Below are 23,135 nucleotides of genomic sequence, written 5' to 3' on the forward strand. Positions count from 1 at the left end.
TTTTATGTCAAGGCCACTGATCCCAAAGTTCCCTACGATTCATCAAAATCACAATTAACCAACTACTTAGTTGATTGGAAATGATGTCTTCTCTCAGGAACTTGTTCTTTTAAAAGGCTGTATCGACTTCAAGGTTACCACATTTCTTGGCAGTATGTCTCAGATGGCAATGACTCTGAAAATACTTTCCGGCATACAATGAGGGGGAGGTGATGTAGTTGTAGTACTGTTGCTAGGGTGCTGCAGGAGTAGTGGAAGAATAGTTTGGGGTGTGAAGTTATTGAGAAAGGGGTGGGTGTCAGAGTAGTCAGTTGGTGGGGGTGTTATAAGATCTGAGGTACGTTCACATTAAGAGGATGGTTTTAGGATGTGAATGCATTGGAATGGTGGTGACAGAGGATGAAATCATTGAGGATAAGGGTTGCTAAGAGGGGCAGTATTGGGAGGCAGATCCTGCTGGGTACAAATAGCAGAGGGGGTTTGAGGGTTACTGCTGTGAAAAGCAAGACAGCTATGTCTGTGCCTATGACCTGGAATTGGACATAATTCTTAAGCACTTACTGCCCTTCCACTTTTCATAGAATCCTACAGCACAAAAAGAGGCCATTCGGTCCATCAAGCCTGTGCCAGCTCTTTGAATGAGCTATCCAATTAGTCCCACCCTCCTGCCCTTTCACCATAGCCTTGCAAATCTTTCCTTTCCAAGTATTTATCCAATTCTCGTTTCAAAGTTAGTTTTGCATCTACTTCCACTACCCAATCAGGCAGTGTATTCCAAAGCATCATTCTTCTTCTTCTTCTTCTTTCTTCTTTTGGGCCTCCTTATCTCGAAAGACAATGGATACGCGCCTGGAGGTGGTCAGTGGTTTGTGAAGCAGCGCCTGGAGTGGTTATAAAGGACAATTCTAGAGTGACAGGCTTTTCCACAGGTGCTGCAGAGAAATTTGTTTGTCGGGGCTATTGCACAGTTGGCTCTCCCCTTGCGCCTCTGTCTTTTTTCCTGCCAACTACTAAGAAATCCTGTGACATTGATCACAAGTCGTGGGAGTCAGTTGCCAGCGTTCGCCAGAGCTGGCGGGCAGCCATAAAGACGGGGCTAAAATGTGGCGAGTCGAAGAGACTTAGTAGTTGGCAGGAAAGCATCATTACTCACTGCTTAAAATAAAAAACCTTCTCTTCTCCCATTTCTTCAATCTGTGTCCTCTGGTTACTGACCCTCCAGCCAGTGGCAACAGTTTCTCTTTATTTACTCTATCAAACCCTTTAAACTTTTCAACACCTCTATTAAATGCCCCTTTAACCTGCTCTAAAGGAGAACAATCCCAGCTTCTCTGGTCTCTCAACATAACTGAAGTTCCTCAGCCCCAGTGCTTTGTTAGTAAATCTCCACTACACACTCCAAGGTCTTGACATCCACCCTATAGTGTGGTGCTCAGAATTGAACTCAATACTCTAGCTGAAGCCAAACCAAAGATTTATAAAGGTTTAGCATAATTTCCTTGCTTCTGTACTCTATGCCTCTATTTATAAAGCCCAGGATCCTGTATTTTAAATAATAAGAACAAGAAATGCTGGGAATACTCAGCAGGTCTGGCAGCATCTGTGGAGAGAGAAGCAGAGTTAACGTTTCAGGTCAGTTACCCTTCATCAGAACTGGAATTGAAGGGTCACTGACCTGAAACGCTAACTCTGTTTCTCTTTCCACAAATGCTGCCAGACCTGCTGAGTATTCCCAGCATTTCTTGTTTTTTTTTTCAGATTTCCAGCATCTGCAGTTTTTTGCTTTTATTTTCCTGTATTTTAAGCCTTCTCGATTTGTTCTGCCAACAAAGTAGCTGATGGAAGTGCTGTAAACACTTTAGTAATGTCAGTTTCCAGGTCAGTTAAGAATGTGGCAATAGGGAGTTTTGTCAGGATAGGTGGGAAGCTGCAGAAAGACCGAGGCCCTAACAGTGAACAGCTATAAGATGGATCAGTGAGTGTGGAAAGCGTAGGTACTTGGGATGGGAGCAAGAGTGACCAGAGATCCTGGGGTAGAGTGGAAGCAGCCAGCAAGGAAGACATGGTTGTTAAGGAGGGAATAGGAAATTACTGTTGGAGGAAAATGAAAAGCAATCTGCACTGAGGACCAACTGGAAGGGAGGGATGAAGGTAGTCAACTTTCACTACTCTGCCCTTCCTGCCCCAAATGGCTGACCAATGAAAAGTGGTTTCAAAGTCATGGGAAAGCCTTTTAGAGGTCAGTGAAGCCTGCCCATCACTGCAATAAAATCACATTAAAAATTCAGCATGTGGTCACATTCAAAAAATACAGCTGTTGCAGCAAGTGTGCAGGCCACGAGGAAGTGCCAGCTTGTCAGGTTGGATTGGGACAGCAGAGAGGTGGAAATGGCTCATCAGGTACTCAGGTAGTGGGAGAGGCAGCAGGAGAACCAATCAACAACAAACTTGACAGTAGGCTTGAAGCAGATGTCATTGTAGAACAATGCCATGTGTTGGAAACAAATGAGCTAACTCAATGGGAGGCAAGTATAATACATAAGGTGGTGGAAAAGCGTTACAGGAAGTGTATGCTGCATGCCATATATTACTAGTGATCTCCAGTAGCATTGTATATATTAAGTCAGAGGATACTTTGTATTAACCTACATAAACAACAACTTGCCTTTGTATCGTGCCTTTAACATAGTAAAGCATCCCAAGATGCTTCATTGGTATGTTATCAAACAAAATCTGACACCAAGCCATGTAAGTACATATTAGGGTAGGTGACCAAAAGCTTGGTCAAAAAGTAGATTTTATGGAACATCTTAAAGGAGGAGAGGCAGAGAGGTTTTCACAGTGAACACCAGAGCTTAGGACCTTGGCAGCTGAAGGTACAACCACCAATGATGGGGTGACTAAAATTATGCAATATGCAAGAGGCAAGAATTGGAGGAGTGCAGGTATCTCAGAAGGTTGTGGGGCTGGATGAGGTTACAGGGGTAGGGAAGGGATGAGGCCATGGAGGGATTTGAAAACAAGGATGAGAATTTTAAAATACAGATGCTAATTGGCCAGGAGGCAATACTCATCAGCGAGCACAGGGGTGATGGCTGAAAGGGACTTGGTGCGAGCTTGGATATAACAGAAGTGTTCTGGATGACCTCAAGTTTATGGAGGGTGAAGAGGGCAGGTCAGCCAGGAGTGCATTGGAATAGTCAAGCCTAGAGGTAACAAAGGGATGGATGACGGTTTCAGCAGTAGATGAGTTGAGGCAGGGGCAAAGTCGGGCAATGTCATGGAGGTGGAAATAGACAGTCTTAGTGACGGCATGGCTATATGGTGATTCAAAGAAATCAAACTGTCTTTTTATTATAGCGCATTGTGGGTGTGTTAGTGATATTTTAGGCTTTGAATTCTACGACAGCATATTTGTTGAGGTTTTCCACCCTGGTAAAAATGCCCCTGGAAGCTTGAAGGTCTGGATCTCCGTCCACCCGAGTGATCTGTGCTTGACCCCAGTGAATATTGCAGGGTCAGCTATACGCTGGTGGGCTCATAGCAGTGTTTCTGCCTGCATCACTGAGACAGGAATGGGGAGGTTATGAGGGGAATAAAGGAGAGTTGAGGGCAAAAAATCACAGATGCTGCAGGACTTGGCGATTACAGTAGTTTAAAAGGACTGCATCTCCCAGGCAGAAGGAAGGAAGTGTGGAACATCTGGTAATCAAATCAAGCCAACTGCAGACACTGGGGTGGGCCCTTTAGCCTTTAAATCCTCTTTACCATCCAAAGCAGTGCTCGACACCAGTAAAATGCTGGCATATCTAGCATCCGGCATTGCTGAGGGGGTAATGATGAGAGATGTAATGTGTGACATCAATGTATAATTATGGAGGCTGTTGTCATTTCTGGCAGAAATTCCAATCAAAAATGAGTAGGGACCTGGAATAGCAGGTGTACCACCGGCCGCTGCGAGAGAACTGACATAAAGGCTGTGGAAAATCCTACCTGATGTGCTGCTTGATCAGGACTGGAAGATTATGTCATGCAATGGGCAATTTATTACTACATTGAAGAACACAAAATGTATGTAAAACAGAGAATTGAATATAAAGCAGAGAAAATGGTAAAGAGAAATTATACAGATATTGAAATTTAATTAAAAATGTGAAGAAATCAGATAGTTCTTTTACACAATTGCAGAGGTTTATGAACAAATGGAATGGGAATTAAAAGAAACTAATACATAATGAAGTAATTTCGAATGTGTTTCAAGGCAATGTACATACAGTATATGAAAACTTGTGTTCAGTAATTTGTACAATAGTTTCAATATTTATGTGAAGCATCACTTAGGTGGATATAATAAAAATATGGATTGAATGTGTGTGCTGGGGGGGGGGAAGATTATATTTACGCGATGAGTATCTGATAGAGGATGTGTCCTAAAGCAAGAAGTTAGGGCTTAGTGTTTAAATAGGAGATTTGCTTTCAAAGGGAATTGGAGTGTTGTTTTCTGAAATTCCATGTGTGACAAGTGGAGATGTAAAGGAACATAAGGGAACGAGGGTGATGGGAAATGGAGAACAATGGAAATGATGAATGGGTGGTATGAGAGTTTGGATTGAGTAATGAAAGGTTAGAGGACAAAAGGAGAAGCCAAAAGGAGAAGCCAGAAAGTCTGATAGTGAGTGGTGACATGAGATGCAAGTAGGGAACAAGAGAGTTAAGCTGATGATGAAGGTAAGAATGGAGAGACAAACAATTTAGAAGATACTGGGGAAAGGAGTCTTTGGGTTTAGAATGGGTTTGAGGTTGAAGTTCAGCTGCAGGGGGAGGGGTCAATGGTCCAGCACAAGTGGGATGGGAAGGAAACCTTTCGACAAATCCAACACCCAGTGCAACCCAACCCCTCTGCTCTTCCCCGTTCCATCCCTCACAGGAACTGAAGCTTAATTCCCCACCCAGCCCATGCCTAGATGCCAATGAACTGGCTTAACTTGAAGTTGCATTTTTGAGTTGGACAGGTTTGTCATTGAGATGCTGAGATTTTGCAGCACAAGGGCTGCCTGTGGAATCAGGCAGCAACAAGGCAGGTCGGCCTAATGTTTGGAGCAGAAGCGTGAATGGGAGTTTCGCATATCCGAGAGAGGACCATAAGTTTTGGTGGTATTGAAGGTGTCCTGAGAACTGCAGTAAGAATCCCAAAATTTAAGAGCACACAGGAGGCGATTCTGGGCTTTGGGTATCCTGGTCGGGGGTGCCACCAGCAATGTGAAAGAAGCTCTGGAGTTAGGCAGAACTAATGTGTGGTTAAACTGACTGAAGGTGTTCCTGCAGTCTGGAAGTACTGCCCTATATACTGCAGAATATTGCAGCATTTTGCATTCCAGTCTATCAGCAGTGGTCATTAGAGCCTGGGCTGTGGCAACTTTGGGACCAGGGGTCCATAACCGACAATGGGATGAGGGCTTGGGATTTGATAAAACAGTGGGGGCCCAGACAGAGGGTGCCCTTCTATCCTCCACCTTCCACCATCATGTCACCATCCCCCTGCCCCCCAACCCCCAGCCACTCTCCTGCACGCTCATATTCTCTAATCACTGGCATTGTAGTGCAGAACAGGATGAGAATGACAGAAGTGGGAACCTGCAGTGAGAGGAGACAGGAGTGGCTGGAGAGAGGACACCGAGTTTGGGTTGGGGGTGGAGGGTCATTCTAAACGCTGCTGATTGTGAGGTGGTGGGTGGGTGATGATGTCTGATATCATCCTTCAACACTTCCAGTTTTTGTGTTCAAGCACTGAGCTAGGAAGCAAGCATTTAGCTTTTCAGCCTAATACATCTACATTATAAGTGTTTTAAAACAGTTATTTTTATGTATTGTCCTGTTTCTGCATCTTGCTGTATTTTGTAAATAAATCTGGCAAATTGATGTTATTTTCATCTATTAGGAGAGCCATCACAACATGAGCTCTGGTGAATTATATACTGGAATTAAGGGTTATATTTAAGCAAGGGGAATACTATCTGTAAGGGCACAGGTTTCAGATCATAAGCAGCCTGCTCTGCTTATGGAACCTATATTTTTGCCATGATGGTAAGATAAAAATGCTGGGAATCAGCCAAAACAGCACTGGGGGAGGAGAGCGTAAGGACTGAAGTTAAGGGAAAGATAAGGGTGGATAAAAAAAAAGGAACAGAATTGATCTTTTTAGTGGCATACATGTCCTTGGACTGGGACTTGCTCTGTGCCAGCCACAACTTAGCACGTAGTTAATGTACACTCAGAGTGCACTGAGCAGAGGCTGAACACAGAGTGAATTCAACCTACGGTGAAAATAAAGCACTTCCACAGATTTCTCTTTCCTTTACAGCAAGCATAAGCTGAAAATCGAGAAAGGCAGACAACTGGGGCAAGGACTTGCAGCATGAAGCACTCACCCAGCTGTCATGTGCCCTTGAGCACATTAAACCAAATTTCTCGTGTGGGGGCCGGGTATGATGGTGGTGACTGATGGTGGCTCCCCAGGGTACGGGAGATGTGAAGATGCTGCCGTTTGAAGGTGGCACTTGTCCAGTCACCAGAAAGCAGAGTTGCGTACGTTATTGAAAAATAAAAATCACCAACTTCAGTGCAAAGTAGTTGGAGGGGTCATGCACACGAATCCTTTCACATTCAAATATACACAAGAATATGCTTCATATCAGTGCACATTCTATCCTTGTTTTACTTTGCTTCACCCCTTCAAGTCATCATACTTTGCTTGGGTTTCCTCCAAATCTCCACAGTGATCAAATTTGAGTTGGCCCACTCAGTAATATATCTGCCATGCTGTTATTAACTCATGAAAATTAATGGGTGCAAACCCATCCACACATGTTTCAAAAGGTTGTTTGCTTTTCTTGAAAATGCTGTCATTCAGGACCTTTAGGTCCACGTCAGCACATTTTTTTTTTTACAAAAAAATTTGCATTCTTCAGTTTGCTGAACAAAATACATGTCACTGATGCCAGTTAAGAAAGGAAACTGTTTTAATTTAGGGAAATGCAGCAAATAATTTGCACTTAGCAAGGTCCCACAAACAGAAATTAGATAATCTGTTTTAATAATTTTGGCAGGACACAAAGTTCTTCAACTCTGCTATGTTCCCCTGCTCCACCGTGAATAGTGCCAGGGGATGTTTTTTGTTCACCAGAGAGAATAGATGGGGCCTTATTATAGCGTCTTACCTGAAATATATCAGCTCTGACAGTGCAGCACCAACTCAGTACTGCAACTGAAGGGTCAGGCTAGATTTTGAGCTCAAATTTCTGGATTGGGTTTTGCACCCCTGGCCCTCTGACTTAGAGGCCACCACTGAGCAAAGGCTGGCAGCTGAAGTGCTGGAAAAGTGTGAAAGCAACATCATTACATGTGCGTTCCAATTGACTGATTTGCTTTCATGACTAACAGATTTGCACAGCATAAAATCATCCACAGCAAAATCATTCTGATCTGCCATTTTGATTTAATCCATAGAAAATTCACACAATTCACTAGAGGAAAATAAAGTCTAAAGTTTAATATCCCCCAAAAAAAGAGTGACTAAAGCACAAATTTTCATTGCCAAGGAATGGACCTCTATTGTTCTATTTGACATTTATTTTTGCACATCTTGAAAAAGAGAAATAATTCACATTTTGGAGTAATATTCTTCAGCTGTTGTGTCTAATGTCTAAAGTCAGCACACTAATACTGGGGGTGAGGGGGGGCGGGTGGAGTGGATGGGGATGGGAAGAAGGGGGAGAAAGGGGCATGGCAGGAGAGAATTACCCATGGCCACAGCACCTCAGAATTATCTGTCCCAACAGGAACCACACGCTTCCTCCTATTATATTCCTGGATTTTATTCCAGAAATAGCACAATGAGCGCAAGCTTGGGATCAAATTTTACTCAGTTTAAATTGTTCCCCTTTCCTAGCAATAAAATTATGAGTTTCCATCAGGTATCTGGGATTTCCTATGGCCACGATTCACTTACTTTCTGTTTCTAGATCAATTCCAGGCCATTCGTCGTCATTTATTTACATGAGATGAGGCCAGTGTTTATTTCCTTATTACCCTAGAGAAAGTGGTGGTGAACCACCTTCTCAAAGCACTGTGTCCATGTGGTGTAGGTACTTCCACAGTGCTGTTTGAGAGGGAGTTCCAGGTTTTGGACCCAGCAACAGGGAAGGAACGGGTGATATAGTTCCAAGTCTGAGTGGTGTCTGACTTGCAGGTGGCGGTGTTGTTCCCATGAATCTGCTGCCCTTGTTCTTCTAGGTGGTAGAGGTGACAGATTTGGAAGGTCCTGTCGAAGGAGGCATGATGAGGATACTGAGGGAAGTAAGAGTGGAAATTGCGGAAGCACTGGCCAAAATACAGTAGTAGTGTCAGAGGACTGGATAATTTCAAATGTTACACCATTGTTCAAAAAAGTGGTAGAAGAATAAATCCAGTCAGTTTAACCTCGCTGGTGGCAAACTTTTTACTAACAATAATCAGGACAAAATTATCACATGGACAATGTGGATTAATTAAGGAAAGCCAGCACAAATTTGTTAAGGGCAAGTCGTGTTTAACAAATTTAATTGAGTTTTTTTAAATGAGGTACCAGAGAGGATTTAATGTGGTGTACATGGACTTCCAAAAGGCATTTAATAAAGTGACAAGTAACAGGCGTTTCAGCTTATCCCATGAAACTTAAGGGACAGTGGCAGCATGGATACAAAGTTGGCTGAGTGACAGGAAACAGAGTGGTGGTGAACAGTTGTTTTTTTGGACTGGAGGAAGATATATAGTGGGGTTCGTCAGAGGTCGGTGATTTGATATATATTAATGACCTAGACTGGGGTATACGGGTATAATTAAAAAATGTGCAGATGACACAAAATTTGTAAGTATTGTGAACTATGAGTATAGTGATAGACTTCAAGAGGACATAGGCTGGTGGAATGGGCGGACAAGTGGCAGTTGAAATCTAATGCCGAGAAGTGTAAGCTGCTACATCTTGTTAGGAAGAATGAGGTAAGGCAATATAAATTAAAGGGTACAATTCTAAAGGGGGTGCAGCAGCAGAGAGACCTGGGGGTATATATGCACAAATCAATGAAGGGCAATTTGAGAAAGTAGTTAAAAAGGCATATAGGAACCCGGACATAGAGTACAAGTGCAAGAAAATTGTGGTGAACCTTAATAAAACACTTATCTGGCCTCAACTGGAGCACTGTTTCTGGGGAGCCCACTTTGGGAAGGATGTGAAGGCATTGGAGAGGGTGCAGAAAAGATTCACGAGAATGGTTCCATGAATGAGGGGCTTCATGATATGAGGAGAGATTGGAGAAGCTGGCGCTGCTCTCCTTAGAGAAGGTTGAGAGGAGATTTGATAGAGGTGCACCAAATCATGAGGAATCTGGATAGTGTCGATAGGGAGAAACTGTTCCGACTGGCCGAAGGGTTGAGAACCAGAGAATTTAAAGTGATTGGCAAAAGAACCAGAGGCAAGAAGCAGTAACAATTTTTATGCAGTGAGTGGTTAGGATCTAGAACGCACTGCCTCTGAGCGTGGTGGAGGCAGATTCAATCATGGCTTTCAAAAGGGAACTGGATAATTAACTGAACAGGGCGACAGGGAAAAGGCAGGGGAGTGGGACTAGCCGAGTTGCCCTCGCAGAGAGCTGACATGGACATGATGGGACAAGTGGCTTCCTTCTGTGTTGTAACCATTCTATGATTCCATAAGTGCATCTTGTAACTGATGCACACTGTAGCCATAATGCATCAGTAGTGAAGGGAGTGAAGGGTTATGATGGTGAATTGGGTGCCAATCAATGGGCTGTTTTATTCTGGATGGTGTCGAGGTTGGGTGTTGTTGGAGCTGCAGTCATCCAGGCAAGTGGAAAAAATTCCATCACACTTTTGACTTGTGCTCAGAAGATGGGGAAAGGCTTCAGGGACTCAGGAGGTGAGTCACTCACCACAGAATACTCAGTTGCTCATATGCTCTAGTTGTCACAGTATTTATGTGGCTCGTCCAGTTAAGTTTCTGGTCAATGGTGACCCCAAGATGTTGATGGTGGGGGATTCAACAATGGTAATTATGTTGAATGTCAAGGGGAGATGGTTAGTCATTGCCTGGCACATGTGTGGCATAAATGTTACTTGCCACTTTTCAGCCCAAGCCTTGCTGCATGCAGGAATGGATGGCTTCATTATCTGAGGAGTTGCAAATGGTATTGAACATTGTTCCATCATCAGTGAACATCCTCACTTCTGACCTTATGAAGAAAGGAAAGTCATTGATGAAGCAGCTGAAGATGGTTGGGCCCTGGACACTACCCTGAGGAACTCCTGCAGTGATGTCCTGGGGCTGAGATGATTGGTCTCCAACAACCATCTTCCTTTGTGCTAGGTATGACTCCAACCAGTCAAGTGTTTCCTTCCCCCCCCACCCCAACGATTCCCATTGACTTCAATTTTACCAAGACCCTTTGATGCCGCATTCAGTCAAATGCTGCCTTGATGTCAAGGGCGGTCACTGTCACCTCACCTCTGAAATTCAGCTCTTTTGTCCATGTTTAACTTACAAAAGTAATTAACCCATCGGCTGCATTTTAAAAGCCCGCTGCTGAAATAGGCGGCGGGCAGGAAGATTTGCGGCCCACATTGGTGAGCCGCCACGATTCCAAACGCGGTGGTTCATTAGCAAGTCAGGGATGGCCACCCTCCGATGACGGGAAGGGGGCGGGCAAGCCGTCCCTAGCAATGATGTCCGGTGCCGATGCACAGGCGCTATTTTTGAAGGATTTACAGCCCGAAATGAGCATTTAAATTTTAAAGGTACAGCAACTTTTAAGTTTTTAAAAATGAATAAAATAAGCTTTCCATGCCCTCTCCCACCCCCTTCAATGGCATTACACACCATTCCTGTCCTTTCCCCCCCCCCCCCCCGGAATATTCACCATGAAAAATTGACTTTCTCCCATGCCCCCCATCGCCCCACAAAGTTCAGAACCTTTGTCCTTTACCCCTTCCCATCACCTCCACCCCCCCCCCAGCCAATCCAAAGCGTTTTAACCCCACTCCCCCCACTCCTGCACAGAGAAAATCACCTCCTCCCCGCTCCCAACAGCTGTCGCGTCTCATTTCTCCGAACGGGGATTCGAAGGAGCGGTATTGCCGGCCACCCGAATGAAGATCGGTGCGGCAAATAAGGAGGTATTAATTCAAGTAGGTAAATTAATTTAACTATGAAAATCGTGGTCCCGTCACAAGGCCTTGCCGCCACCACTAAGATCGGTATGGGGCCTGTCGGTGACGGGCCTCCTTCGTTGCTATCTTCATTCCGCCCCCTGCCATTCTTCCTGGTGTTGGAGAGGCTTTAAATTCCAGCCCTATATCTTTCAAATCAGCAGAATCATTGGAGGTGAAATTAAACATCATCACGGCCACAAAAACTCAATTTCACCCCCTTGATTCTGAGGAATAGGGGATTTTAATGAAAATCCTTTTCTTCCAGACTTTTGTTTTTATAAATGGAGGGGGGAATTTTCTCCTTGTGGGAATAAGTATTGGAAAAGAAGAGCTGTGATCCAACTTGAAATCTTCCTTGTAATTCATTTTGAAGGTACAACAGTACACAATATTCAGATGAAAAATCACAGTCATGACTGACGAAGCCCTTGCATGCATAAAACTGACACTGATTCTGTAGCTGGAATACGAACATATCTGTTATTTTGAATTGAACATCAAGTCAAACTCAGCTAAATAATGAATAGGGCAATATGAGGCACAGCCTTTACCCTCATTTTCAGAAGCAGAGGAATGTAACTGACAATGGTTGTGGAAGACAAGATAACCAAAGATGTTTGGTTTTTGCTGGTGGTGGGTGCGTAGGGGCACTTGATCAGATCGAGACTTTTTCATCCAGAACCCTAAAAGGCTGCACTTTCCCATTATAAGTGAGAAAGAAAATTAGATTACAATTAAAACATATACACATACTTTAGGAAAGCTTCTTATCCTGAACTGGAACACAGAAACACAGTTCTTCAGCTTTACACTAAACATAACCTGTCTCAATGTTTATCAATATATCACGTCATACATATTTGTTAATGATAATGAAGCCGATGAACAAACAACACAATTCATAATGAGAAACAATTGTCTTCACTGGCTAAATCTAGGAGATCAATTAATAGCACGTTCTTACCTGATTGCACTGATTTTCTTGCAATGTCATCAGATGTCACTGTGAAGCATTTCCTGTATACACCTCATCCTGATTGTGGTCTAGCAGCAAGCCCATTGCTGCCTGTCTACGATTTCCTTGTTTGTCAGTGTAATTATTGTCCACATGTATAGAAGAATCACTTGATGCGGGCGAAGCAGTTGCTGTAGTTAACGTAGCACTAGCATATGCAGAACTGCTGTAATCTATCGCAAGCTTCTGTGTTTCTTTGTCGATTTGTGCTACTATGTTTAGAGGGATTATTTGGGGTCCAGTACTGGGTGGATTATTTCTTCCCTGCATCCCAAACAGGGCCATTTCAGCTTCTTTCTTGTTCTCATCTAATGAGCTGTAAGTCGTAGAATTCTGCAAATATCTGGTGTTAGTTTCCAAAACAACTGGATTATCAGCTTCAAACTGGAGCTGTGACACTGGCAAATCTCTGCTGGTTGTCGCCGTGCTAGGAGCAACATCTGTTCCTGTGCTGTTTTGCATGGTATCGTAAAAAGCTGGATGTTTTTTCCCTTCGCTTGACTCTAGATTGTCTACATATGCTGGGGTGCGCAAACTAAAAAAGTCTTGGTTATCAGTCAATAGCCTTTCATGATCTTGGTTGATTGAATGTTGCAATGCTTGGGCAGATAGTTGTTGTTGAGAGCTTTGAAAGGGTTCAGCTTCTAAAGTGGATTGCTTTAGGTCTGAAAACATAGGAACAGTCTCATGAATATCATTGCCAGGAAATCTTGGGGAAAAATTTTCATCAGGCATTGGTGTTGAACAGCCTGAAGAAAACAGGTTACAATATTCTTTCTGATCACTTTTTTGAACTTGAAAGTTTTGGGCATTTGAAAGAGTTGGGGGCATATTGCTATCTCCACTATAGCTGTAATCTAAACCACAGTCTGTGCTTTCAGAGAATACAGGATTTGTTCCTTGAGTTTTCTGTAATAGCTTTGATTTGCGGATAAATTGTTCTTTCTTATTTGAAGTACAAGGGCTTCTGGTATTCCTTGTCTGTCTTGGTATTGTGGCCTTTTTAGAAGGAAATGGGGGAGATGCTGGAAAAACCAACTGAGGGGAGCTGGACATATCAATTCGTTTACGTCTTCCATACACAGCTTTTGAATCGCTGGGGAAAGGTACATGATGGTTCCACTGACGTTTGGAACCAACTTTTGGTCCAGCTCTTTCAACAGGTGCTATGTCATCCCAGTCCATCATTAATTTCTCTAGACTTGAGAGACTGGATTTTTCTTCACTTGCCATATTACTGCAAATATTAACATTTCCTTCAGAATTTTCAAATGATGTACTAAAGTGGGATGATGATTCTGTGAAAGTCTCTGGAAATGATCTTAGCTTTACTTTCTGAGGTGTATAATTTGAAATATCCAAGATGTCTTTTGATTCATTCAGGTTGTAATCCAACACTGGGGTGTAATGGTGATTAAAATATGCCATATTCCCATCGCAAAGATTAAAACTGGATTTACAGCTCAGTTGAAGTCCTCTCGAAAATGCCATCCTAGAGGTATCAGTTGATAACTGCAATGAATTAAAATATTTCTGAGATGTGTGGTTCATAGAACAGGCTGCATCTGTTTGACTCTCAGAAGTTAAGGATGCTTGTAAAGTCAGAGGACTGCGGTCTGGCCTAAAAGCATTAAACGAAGAAGCCTTATTAAAGTGTAGGTTTGAACCAATCGCATGTTGACTGTATGCATCAGTTGAGGTGGCTTGAGAGGAAGTAACATTATTGCTTGTGTCGTAGCCAAATGTACAATCTCTGTTGCCTAGAAAGTCGAGACCAGAATACTCTCTAGGTTGCTGCAGTACTTCCGAATTACTGAAACTTTGAGCTTTCGGTCTGTAGTTGCTATAATGAGCATAGTTATCTGGAGTCTGTTGACATGAAAGTCCAGCTTGTCTAGACAGAGGTGGCTGAGCAGCAATTCTTTGGAAAGTTTCTGTATCAGAAGTATGATATGAGGAGCCATAATCAACAACATCTGAATTATCTGGGATCATCTGTGGATAAGCCTGTCCTGTTTGATTCACGTGCTGCTGGCTGCCAACACAACTAGGAGAACTGGTTTTATCAAACCCTTCTTGGTAATGGGTTAAGTGTCTTGACGGTGGTGTGGAATTGCTGACTCCAAAGCTTCCAGTTATATTACATGATTCTTGCCCAGCCTGCGAAAACGACAGATCCATCAAATCTGAAGAATCATCTGAATCAAGCAGAGAACGGAAGTAACCCGCAATACACCCAGGACTTGGTTGAGCAACACTGCTTTGGTTGGAGGATAGGCAACCCATCAAATACCCATTCCTGGACACAGAATTTGATTCCCAAAGAGTGCTGGGAAATGACTGCGTTGACATACCTGGGTAAGACGGATACAAACCATTCCTGATTGGTTGCTTTGAAGGATAACCTTGACTCATAGTCCACAAATTTTCATTTTGTCTTGCCCATTCTGAATTTTCAGCATTCATGTTCCGAAAAATTCCATGCTCTGGAAATGGGACTGTACGCTTGTATGGTTTCCTCCTTTGAATTGGCTTCTCTTTCATTTCTGTACCCCATTTGCATTTTCTTGCATACAATTTTGTTTCACCCAAGAATATCCGTTTTCTCTTTCCAATACCTTCAAAAAAATCACTGAAAGTGGAGGATGATTCTGCAAATTGTCCCACTTGCCTTCCTCGTGAACAACCTGCTTTTCCACCTCTCCTTCGAGTGCCTGCTAACGTACGATAAAACTGAGACATGTCCTGATGCATAGAAGCCGATCTCTGAAATGATCCTGGATCACTAGGAGACCAACACCTGGGTGGTGAGCATCTACCCAAGATCAGGCTCTGTTTAGTTAAAAAGGCCAATTTGGACAAAACATCTGCATAGTCTGTAGTATTGTCATTGGATCCACCAATATACGTAGGTTGCGGTGGAGCAAGTTTATGATGCCTTGGCTTTCTTTTCACATGATTGGCAGCTTCACTGCTACCTTCAGGTAACACTTTCCTTGGCCTACCTCTTTTCCTTTTAATAACAACAGGAATATCACCTGTAGGCAATGCTGCCATTTTGTTCCTCCTACCTTTCTTCACTGTTGGTAATGCAGCTGTGTTTTGCTCTGGCATTGTAACACAATGCATTTTGACTCCTGCACTCAAATTATTGTGTGTTAAAAGTTTTTGGCACATTTTTGTTTTTCTTTCTGTATGCATCAGGTACTTCTGAATATTGATTTTTGTTATTTTAACTAACATCTTCCGACTTCCTTTGCATTTAGATTTCGGATTCTTATTGAAAAGTGTCCTTTTAAGAGGCAACCGAGAGGCTGCTCCATAATCTTGACATTCTTCTGTGGATGCTGAAGGAATAGAAATATTCTTGCAGTATTTTTCAAACTCAATTTGTTCCAAGCTATTTTCTCGATTATAATGGATCATTGTTTTCTTCCTCAGAGCATACTTTTTACATGTTGTCTCGGTTAAAAGCAATCCAGCATTTATCGCCTCTTCATTCTGGTTGTTGTGTTTTGGAATTCCAGCTTTAGAACTTTCACACTTTGCATGGTGTCTATGTTCCGGTACGCTGTACAATGTTGACATATTTTCAAAGAAGCTATTGTTGTTAGGTGATACTGCAGATGTGATCAGAGCTTTGATTTTAGAATCTGTGTTGGCTGGATCAAACTTTTCAAATTCAACACGCCTGCGTTCACAATGGTCTGTACTCTCCTTTCTTTGCGTCCTATCCATTGCTCGCCTTCTGCTTGCCATCTGAGATTTAGATCTTATATGCAGATTATCCTCCGGGCTTCTAATACTGCTAGCAAGCACAACTGAAGAAAAGAAACTATACTGTAATCCTGTCTTTTCATTTTTTGCTACTTTGCTTCCATTACTTTGAAAGGTGCTGGAGTCAATTTTAAGTGTACCACAACTGAGCTTGATGCCATTATTTTGCATGTCATTAGACAAGAGATTTAAGTCTTTCATGATATCTCTTAAAGTTACTACAGGGTACAAATTATTTTTGCCATTGCCACATTTGTTTTTCAGCAATGTCACAATGTTAATATTTCTTTTCCCAGTTCCCATTGTAGCATTTGGGAAACTTCTATGGAGTGTATCAGTGGACATTTTTTCTTTTGCAACTTCATTGGTTTCAGCTTTACCAATGCTGGACTTGTCTGATCCTACTTCTGACTTAAGACTTTCCTTGTTATAACAGCTTTTTGTTTTCCTAGTCTGACAAATACCAACTGAATCCATTTGAATCACAGTATCTGGTTCATTATAAGTGTATGCATTTGAATACTGACCATCTTTTACATCTAGAGACCCACTGGCCAAAGGAACACCTTCGGTTTCTTCAAAGCCATTACAAGGTTCCTTAGAAGCGGACATTTTTATTATGGCTGGTGAATTGGTGATGTGTGTGTTCTCCTTTAGTACAGTTGAAATGGTTTACTCTCTGATTGTTAATGTTAGCAGCATTGGAATAGGTGTTGGTTTGTGAACTCCTACACTTTATGGAAGCACCTATAGTTAAAACAAATTTTTAAATAAATAAAACCATGTTGGTTTATTTTAAACTGCCTACATATGATCTTGCTATTTATATATGTAAACAGGTCTACACATAAAATAGAAAATGTTGTAAATTATAGTGGCACATAAACATTTGAAATCGGAGAAAGAAAAATTATTTTGTCAGATTTGCCAAAATAAGAGCACATAGCTACATTTTAAAATAAAGCATTCTGTTGTTCTACTCAATTTAAGGTTCAACTCCTTATTTATTTATTAGGGTTAGGAGAAAGTGTGGTATGTTTGATTCAATAGGATGATATTTTAGTTAATATCAAAATAACCTTCTGTGTTAATTTGATGTGATTAGAGCTTCCATTTGAAAGCTTTAATTTAGAAGAACAATTTTAAATGAAGTATGATATGTCACAAGGTTATCTACCCCAGGCACAGCTATGCTTGTTCTCCAAATGATGGTCTATTTTTGATTCTGACAATAGGGAAGACATGTATCTTTTACTTTTCCATTTTAGAGCAAATTAATATTCTCATGAAAGGTCTGTAACTTTCTCCATTGGCAAACTATATAATTTGGCTTGACATCATATTTTTACACAAATGCTTTATGTCAAATTAAACTTCTAAAGGTCCTAAAATTGGAAAGATTGGGGAGATGCACTCAGGAGACTATTATTCAAAGAAACATTACAATGCCTTTGGTAAGCATTCTTTCTTTTTCCTTCACTTCAAGTCTCCTTTTCAAAAATATGGTTATCCTAAAGGAGTCCTAATAAGGAGGTTGGAAGATGTTAGCTCAACCATGCTCTACCAAAAAAGGCTTACAGATAGACTAAGGTTGAAAGGAAGAACCAAAATGTAGTAAGCAGATTCCCATTTCATCTGTCGTCTTTCACTTGGACACCTTCAGCAGAAATTGTGTAGCTAGCTTCATCCTACTCATGTTAAGAAATCCAGTGAGACAACAACATTCCCATGAGGACATGGGCAGAATTTTTATCATATCTTACTAATGCAGACTTTGGCAGCCTTCACTTGTTCTTCAATCTCACCAACATGGACCTATCAACCCAAACCAACTGACACCCACTGATCTAAGCACAGTTCAAAGAAAAAGGGAATAGACTTCCCATTCTCTTGAAAGAGGGGCAATTGTCAAAGGCAGCAACTAGAGAACAGAAAATGATACACTAGAGGAATAATTTTTTCATTTATTTGCTTTTCTCACTTTTCTTTTATATTCTTCCACTAAAGCATGTTTTGGAACCTGCTTTAGTATCTTTCCTATCAAGTTTTTGAACCTTTAATCTCACTTCTCTCTAAGTAGTCATCAGGAAAAAGCTGTAGACATTTAGAAACTGAAGAACGTTTTGTGAAGTTCAGAGGGACTTTGAAATCAGTCAGTAACAAAATAAAGGTGAACAGAAATGCAGAGGAATGGAGAAAGGGAAGATACAGTTGAAATGGATCGGATTCTAAATGACATATTGCAGTGTGTCTCAAAGGAACACAGATTTATTGGGGAATGTAACATGGTCAAAAAAAAAATCCTGAGTAGCTATTTTGATCACAAGAGTGTATTTAAATTTACCACACATCCTTGCATTTTGGGGATACAACATCAACCCACTATTCACCAAGTGTTAGAAATACTTTTATTTTACTTACACTGATCCTAACTCTAGTAGAATCTGTGTGCCAACATCTCCCACGCCTGCATTCCAGCCCAGCCAACCTTCTGCAGTTAAGATTTCCAACATCACATTACCTTGATTTACCCAGGGTTTCTTGGCAGCCTCAACCCTTTTCCTAAGAGGAAGAGCATCTGTGAGACATTTGATAGGATGGAACTAATTGGGAACGTCTGGCATAATTATCAGAAAGATACCTAATGCCAGTAACTCCACCTTCAAAGAGAATAACCATCCCTGGATAAGAAGTATGGACTGAAATATAATTGTTCCAGAAGCTTGTTTCAAACTGGGTTCCTAATGATGTCAAATACAGGGAATGAACTAACTCTGGCTTGTCAGGAGACCAAAGCACTTGAAAGAATAGAAGATGTGCTGTAACAAATTGTTCGATACGGGATATACAAGATCACCCTTCCATCATTTATAAAAGGCTACCCACTGCCAGAAATTGAAGTACTTTGTACTGGTACTGCATTTTAGAGCCTGTGACCCTCGAATTATCTGAGGTGACCCCTGCTGGAAATCCGAAACTAGGTACCACTTTAACCATTGCTTCACTCCCCATTTTTAGTGGCCTAATTATGTCCTTGCATGTCAGAAAGCCAGCAGGAGACCTGCTCCCAGAGAGTTGTTAGCAACCATTCGGAGCTGCATGACATCAATCTGCATCATTTTCCTTACAATTCCCGATCCAAGTGCGATTTCTCATGTTTTCGAACATTAGAGGACATAGCAAGAGGTTTAAAAGTGGGGAGTAAAAGTAATTTCTATTTTCTAAGACGTCAATTTAAATGATATGTAGTTTCAGAAAGTGCTCAAACGATATCTGAGGTTTACTGCAACAGCATCCGTAGGCTGTACCAAGTAGAAACTTAGTTCCGACTGCCCAAACTCATTGAATATTAAATCTTCAATCAGAGTTGGATTCAAATCCCAGCTATCAGAATTGTCAGGATGATATGTTAACCCATTATGGCAATCAATCCCCAGCATATTCATTTTCTTATCCATAAAGACCCCAAATATTAAAAAAATTTTATACCTATTTTCCCTGAATTCTTTCAAGGAGTCACACAACTACCTTAGAGAAGGATGGCCTAGTTAAAATAGACCACAGAAAATAAGGTCATTATGAGGCATTTTGGTCCTGCAAGGAGATATTGGAGAGGAAAAATTTACAACAGGCTGTGATTCACTTCTGTTGGAAAACCATGCTGCGGACTAGAGCAAATCATGTCCCCCCCACCCCCCCACCTTCAACTTTGTTAGCTACACTGTGGATGGACTTAAGCAAGTGTGCCTCAGTATGCACTTTCTGCTCTGAGGCACATCTTCACATGAATAAATTATATTCTTCTGTCGTGGTTCAAATAGCTAATCTTCCTCATACAGTAGGTCCTGATTTTGTACAGACAAGAACTGTAGCCATCTACCCAAGTGTCTATACTTCAGCTACCATAGTTGAAGTGGTCATAGCAACACACAGCTCTTTGTAGTCGGCCAGCTTCTCTGAATCCTCAATGGCCTATTCCAAACTTGACCTTTGTAAAATGAATACAGTACACTGTCACACGATTAAAGAGTTAAAGTTAAGTGATTGATCAACTTAATAATGATGTTGAGGATGCCTCAAGACATTCACTGTGACCTTGAAAATCTATTCTTGGAAAGGCTGAGAACCCTCTGATTATTCTATAAAATCTACTGTGCAAGTCAACAGTAGAAGTTTGCATAAAGTCTAACTGCAGGACATTGTATTTCCTACTTGTTCAATGAATAAATGATGGCAAGGATCTCAGACTGCCTTATATTTTCTCAAATGTCTTCTATGTGTGGGGATGGCAGGCAGAGAGGGGGAGAAGGTATCCGCGAGTGACTTTGAACAGATCCTCATTGGGAAGAAACTTTTAGGATTTAGAACCAGATGGGCAACATAGTTATCGACTACAGAATCAGTGATATCACATTATCTCCTACTGTGGTCTTATTTTGCTCTGTTGTGACTTAGCTTCCAAATCTTTTATTTGACCCAAACAGATATTGACGTACTGGGAATGCAGAAATTTGTCACTTGGCGAAGAAAAACTCAATTTTCCACCAGCACTCCATCAACTATTCATCACATGAAGTTCATAGATGCATCTAGCTCTCCCAAACAGAACGGAAGTTGCGTCATGGAATTTAAGTCAAAATAGTGCAAACAAATACCAATAAAGCTAATACTTCATTCAGATATTTTGAATTCTGTAATCATTTGAACCCTGTAGTTTTAGGCCCAATCTCAGTCTAAGCTCTGGAGACCTCCGGTTTGATTCTGATAGCTGATCAGAGCAGATGACTACTTTGTTTATATCTGACGTAACTAGTTAGGGTTCCCTTTGGAAACAAGAAAAGCAGCATGAAGTCCATTACGAAGGATCTATACCTCATCCTGTCTCGCCACAGATCAGACTGATTTGCTGAGTCTTCTCAGCATTTTCCAGCTTGTTTCGGATTTCCAGAATCTGCAGTTTTTTTGCTTTTCAGTAAAACAACATGAAGGTTGTTCACTGGTAAAACATAAGCTCATCATTTGGGATCAAACTTAATCTATTCATTTCTAGTAACACCACAAGTTAGCTATTTCAGTTTATTCTCTCAAGACATCAGAAGGGCACTGGAGTCCCCTTGTTAGATTAAGTGGAGCCAGGACGGAGAGGGATACAGACATCTCTTCTGTATTGTTCTCATAACTTTTCTGATCATTTCTTCAGTAAGTGCAATACTCATATGTTCCACTGTCATGCTTGCTATTTACACATGGATTAGGATGACTGTAATCAATGTAGAATTAATGTTTGAAGCCCTGTTACCCAGCATCTTCGCTTTACATTTGTGCTCCTTTTGCAACTTCTCACATTCAATATCTTACAATCCATTTCAGGCAAAAAGGCCAAAGTGCTTCATGTTCTGCCATCAAATTCCACCCCATGGTTAACCAACAGAAGGAACAATGATAATAGTGCAAGCCAAATATGCTGTTTTGCTCAAATCTCCTCCATACTCTCTCAACAAAGTGAGGGATCTTCTTTAATTAAATGCTCCAATTAGGGGGTCAAATCATGAACAGCTGAAACTCTTCTAAGACTTGGTAGGCAGGATGACGTAGTCAGAAGGCTTACAGCCAACTAGTGAGATGATGAGCTGAAGAAAGAACTTTAAGCTTTCTTCACTACTGGAACAGCAGCATAACAGGTGTATAATCATAAATAACTACAGAAGAAGTAAAACTTAGATGGTTTAGGAAGAGCTTAGCCTACAACAATACAGGCAGGGGAGAGTCACACATCCTGTACAGAAGCAACTTTAAAGCAAAAATTAAAAGAGTCAAGTGCATAGAATACAGGCCAACAATATGCAAAGGAGACCTGAAGGGAAGGACAATCGTCTTTATATCTTATTGCAAATAGATATAGATTGTTTTAAATTTAGAACACTTAAATATTGAATGATGAACAATGGTTCTTAGACCTATAATATTTAGATTGGAGTAATTCAAAAGAATATTTAATGGTGCTTTACAAAGCTATAACTTGGAACAAGGGATAGCAAATTTTAGTACACTATGAATTAATTTAGCTTAGTATTAAAAAAAAACTTGTTACCTCCCAGTGGCAGTATGGTAAGACATGGTTTGTGTCTACATTCTTCCCCACCGGGCTCCCATTCTCTGCTATAGTATTACAAGGAGGTGCCCAGTGGAAGCCAAGCACTTTCCCCTTCTCCCAAAATGAGTCATTCAATGGAATTGTTGTGTGCCTTCCGTTTCAGGGTGGCATTGGTGGAGCACTGGCAGATCACTTTTTTGCCCTCTTTATTCAGGGCAATGTATGGTACTTCATGCAACTCAAGTCCCACACAGAAGTGGCTCAACGACCACAGCATTATCTAAACAATTACTACCAGCAGTTCAAGACAGCAGCACACCTCCATCTTCTCCAAGCAACTAGAGATGTGCAATACAGACTTGCCAGCATTCCTCAGGTCATGAGAACAAGTAACAGAAAACAGAGACTCAAGAAAGTGAATGGGGAGAAAATGCATTGCGGACAAAAACCATATTAGTTGGGATGGGACGTCTCGTTCTAAAAATGCTAATGTAGGGTGTCGTCAAGACTAACACCAAAATGATATGCATTATTAGTGTTGGTAGGCAGAGGCCTCTGAGACACCAATGTTCAAACTGAATCTCACTGTTGCTGCTTGCAGACTGCCCACACTTCATTCTCCCACTGCTGTAGCTAATCCCACTATCATTAACAATGGAGGGTTAGAGAAGAATGGGATTATTGTGGCAATGGAACAAGAATACACATCTTGTCACAAAACTTATTTAGTGCCATCTCAAAGAAACAACGCAGGCTAAAATGTTTAACTAAATGTCACATCTTATAAATTAGAATAATACAGGGCACATTCACTGATTTTAATACGTTAAGTTTAGGATGTTGCATCAGACTGCAAGAGAAGTTGCTTAAGGTAAAATATGTATATTTTAATTTACTTTAAATGTAAGTGCTTATGAAAACATTGTCTTTCTCAGTTTATCACCATTATTATTTGAAGAACGTTGTAAACTAAACGTTTGATATTAA

At 41.3% G+C, this 23,135-nt stretch overlaps 1 protein-coding gene across 12 annotated transcripts in view; it reads right to left on the minus strand.

Annotated features, from left to right (window-relative positions):
- The window catches only part of ahdc1 (AT hook, DNA binding motif, containing 1), a 158,905-nt gene that overhangs the window by 10,122 nt on the left and 125,648 nt on the right, over positions 1-23,135 (minus strand). For 11 of the 12 annotated variants that reach the window (XM_068011719.1, XM_068011727.1, XM_068011718.1 and 8 more), the window contains 2 exons: positions 16,582-16,801; positions 12,227-16,098 (listed from right to left, as the gene is read on the minus strand). In XM_068011719.1, the coding sequence (XP_067867820.1) occupies positions 12,263-16,098; positions 16,582-16,666 (3,921 nt within the window). In that variant the 5' untranslated portion in view covers positions 16,667-16,801 and the 3' untranslated portion in view covers positions 12,227-12,262. The remainder of the gene's footprint in view (positions 1-12,226; positions 16,099-16,581; positions 16,802-23,135) is intronic. The other variant, XM_068011730.1, reaches the window with a different exon arrangement.

The sequence above is a fragment of the Heterodontus francisci genome, chromosome 31, assembly GCF_036365525.1.
Source record: "Heterodontus francisci isolate sHetFra1 chromosome 31, sHetFra1.hap1, whole genome shotgun sequence".
NCBI lineage: Eukaryota > Metazoa > Chordata > Chondrichthyes > Heterodontiformes > Heterodontidae > Heterodontus > Heterodontus francisci.